This window comes from Calidris pugnax, unplaced genomic scaffold, assembly GCF_001431845.1.
Source record: "Calidris pugnax isolate Ruff unplaced genomic scaffold, ASM143184v1 scaffold564, whole genome shotgun sequence".
Classification (NCBI taxonomy): domain Eukaryota; kingdom Metazoa; phylum Chordata; class Aves; order Charadriiformes; family Scolopacidae; genus Calidris; species Calidris pugnax.
In genome coordinates this window covers 161,453-164,226 of record NW_015091351.1, presented here as the reverse complement: position 1 = coordinate 164,226, position 2,774 = coordinate 161,453, and the positions used below count along the sequence as shown (strand labels likewise).

Sequence of the window (2,774 nt, the reverse complement as noted above, 5' to 3'; positions counted from 1 at the left end):
GGCAGGGGTGGTCCTCGGTGCGGGGCAGCGTGGGGTCCTGCGAGACGTCGGCGATGATCTGGGTGAGCTCGCTGCGGGGAGAGCAACCGGGGGCGTTAATCAGCCTTAATTACCCCCCCGGGCTATTAATTACCCTGATTAGTTCCCCCCCTTAATAATTATCCCCCTTATTACCCCCACATTAAGTACTTTTGATTGTTCTCCTCATTGACACCCTTTATTAATTACTCCTCAATCACTTATTAACTACCTCAATTATCTTTTTACTAATTATTAAGTAGAACTTAATTAACTAATTATTAATATAACTGCTCTCCCTTATTATTATTATTGCTCCTATTAATTGCCCCCATTCCTTGCCTTTTGCTCATCTTCCCTTATTAATCCCTCACCCCCTCCCGCTCCCCCTATTAGTTGATTCCTCCTTTGCTAATTAGCCCCTTATTAATTAGCCCACCCCATCTTTTTAATTGCTTCCCCCCCCCTCAGGTAGGAAGAGGGGTAACGAACTCGTTAGCGCTAACGAACTCACTCCACTTCGTGGGTGATCTTGTTGACGTAGATGCAGCTGTTGTCGGCCTCTTGCTGGTAATCGCAGTTACGGCACTGGGGGAGAGGGGTCACGGACTGGGACCAGTCCCAAACTGGGACGGGGAGAACGGCCCCATCGGGTGCTGGGACTGGTCCCAGTCCCAAACTGGGGCTGTGAGGGTGGGCAGAGCCCATTATGAGGGTGGGACTGGTCCCAGTACATCCCCAGAACTGGTCCCAGGACCAAACTGGGGCTGTGAGGGTGGACAGAGCTCATTATGAGGGTGGGACTGGTCCCAGTATGCCCCCAGAACTGGTCCCAGTGCCCCAGTGGGGGCTGTGATGGTGGGCACAGCCTGTACCATGGTGGGACTGGTCCCAGTATGGCCCCGAAACTGGTCCCAGTGCCAAACTGGGACGGGGAGAATGGCCCCATCGGGTGCTGGGACTGGTCCCAGTCCCAAACTGGGACGGGGAGAACGGCCCCATCGGGTGCTGGGACTGGTCCCAGTCCCAAACTGGGGCTGTGAGGGTGGGTAGAGCCCATTATGAGGGTGGGACTGGTCCCAGTATGCCCCAGTGCCAAACTGGGTGGGACAGAGCCTGCTATCATGGTGGGACTGGTCCCAGTACGCCCCCAGCACTGGTCCCAGTGCCCCAGTGGGGGCTGTGAGGGTGGGCACAGCCTGTACCATGGTGGGACTGGTCCCAGTATGCCCCCAGGACTGGTCCCAGTGCCAAACTGGGGCTGTGAGGGTGGGACTGGTCCCAGTACGCCCCCAGCACTGGTCCCAGTGCCCCAGTGGGGGCTGTGAGGGTGGGCACAGCCTGTACCATGGTGGGACTGGTCCCAGTATGCCCCCAGCGGGGCAGCGTGGGGTCCTGCGAGACGTCGGCGATGATCTGGGTGAGCTCGCTGCGGGGAGAGCAACCGGGGGCGTTAATCAGCCTTAATTACCCCCCCGGGCTATTAATTACCCTGATTAGTTCCCCCCCTTAATAATTATCCCCCTTATTACCCCCACATTAAGTACTTTTGATTGTTCTCCTCATTGACACCCTTTATTAATTACTCCTCAATCACTTATTAACTACCTCAATTATCTTTTTACTAATTATTAAGTAGAACTTAATTAACTAATTATTAATATAACTGCTCTCCCTTATTATTATTATTGCTCCTATTAATTGCCCCCATTCCTTGCCTTTTGCTCATCTTCCCTTATTAATCCCTCACCCCCTCCCGCTCCCCCTATTAGTTGATTCCTCCTTTGCTAATTAGCCCCTTATTAATTAGCCCACCCCATCTTTTTAATTGCTTCCCCCCCCCTCAGGTAGGAAGAGGGGTAACGAACTCGTTAGCGCTAACGAACTCACTCCACTTCGTGGGTGATCTTGTTGACGTAGATGCAGCTGTTGTCGGCCTCTTGCTGGTAATCGCAGTTACGGCACTGGGGGAGAGGGGTCACGGACTGGGACCAGTCCCAAACTGGGACGGGGAGAACGGCCCCATCGGGTGCTGGGACTGGTCCCAGTCCCAAACTGGGGCTGTGAGGGTGGGCAGAGCCCATTATGAGGGTGGGACTGGTCCCAGTACATCCCCAGAACTGGTCCCAGGACCAAACTGGGGCTGTGAGGGTGGACAGAGCTCATTATGAGGGTGGGACTGGTCCCAGTATGCCCCCAGAACTGGTCCCAGTGCCCCAGTGGGGGCTGTGAGGGTGGGCACAGCCTGTACCATGGTGGGACTGGTCCCAGTATGGCCCCGAAACTGGTCCCAGTGCCAAACTGGGACGGGGAGAATGGCCCCATCGGGTGCTGGGACTGGTCCCAGTCCCAAACTGGGGCTGTGAGGGTGGGCAGAGCCCATTATGAGGGTGGGACTGGTCCCAGTATGCCCCAGTGCCAAACTGGGTGGGACAGAGCCTGCTATCATGGTGGGACTGGTCCCAGTACGCCCCCAGCACTGGTCCCAGTGCCCCAGTGGGGGCTGTGAGGGTGGGCACAGCCTGTACCATGGTGGGACTGGTCCCAGTATGCCCCCAGGACTGGTCCCAGTGCCAAACTGGGGCTGTGAGGGTGGGACTGGTCCCAGTACGCCCCCAGCACTGGTCCCAGTGGGGGGGGCACTCACGGCGTAGAGCAGGATGCGGTTCTCCTTGTCCTCCTTGGGGTACAGCATGTTGTTGCTGGGGGGGGGACAGGGGGGACGTCAGGGGGGGTCCCTGGGGCCACATCCCAGG

General features: G+C 56.7%; 1 protein-coding gene across 1 annotated transcript in view; it reads right to left on the bottom strand.

Moving 5' to 3' along the window:
* Positions 1–2,725, bottom strand: part of POLR2I (polymerase (RNA) II (DNA directed) polypeptide I, 14.5kDa) — a gene marked incomplete at its 5' end in the record, with an annotated part of 4,104 nt that extends 1,379 nt beyond the window's left edge. The window contains 3 exons of the mRNA XM_014961121.1: positions 4–71; positions 1,909–1,982; positions 2,666–2,725. Of these exons, the coding sequence (XP_014816607.1) occupies positions 4–71; positions 1,909–1,982; positions 2,666–2,725 (202 nt within the window). The remainder of the gene's footprint in view (positions 1–3; positions 72–1,908; positions 1,983–2,665) is intronic.
* Positions 2,726–2,774: the final 49 nt, after the last annotated feature.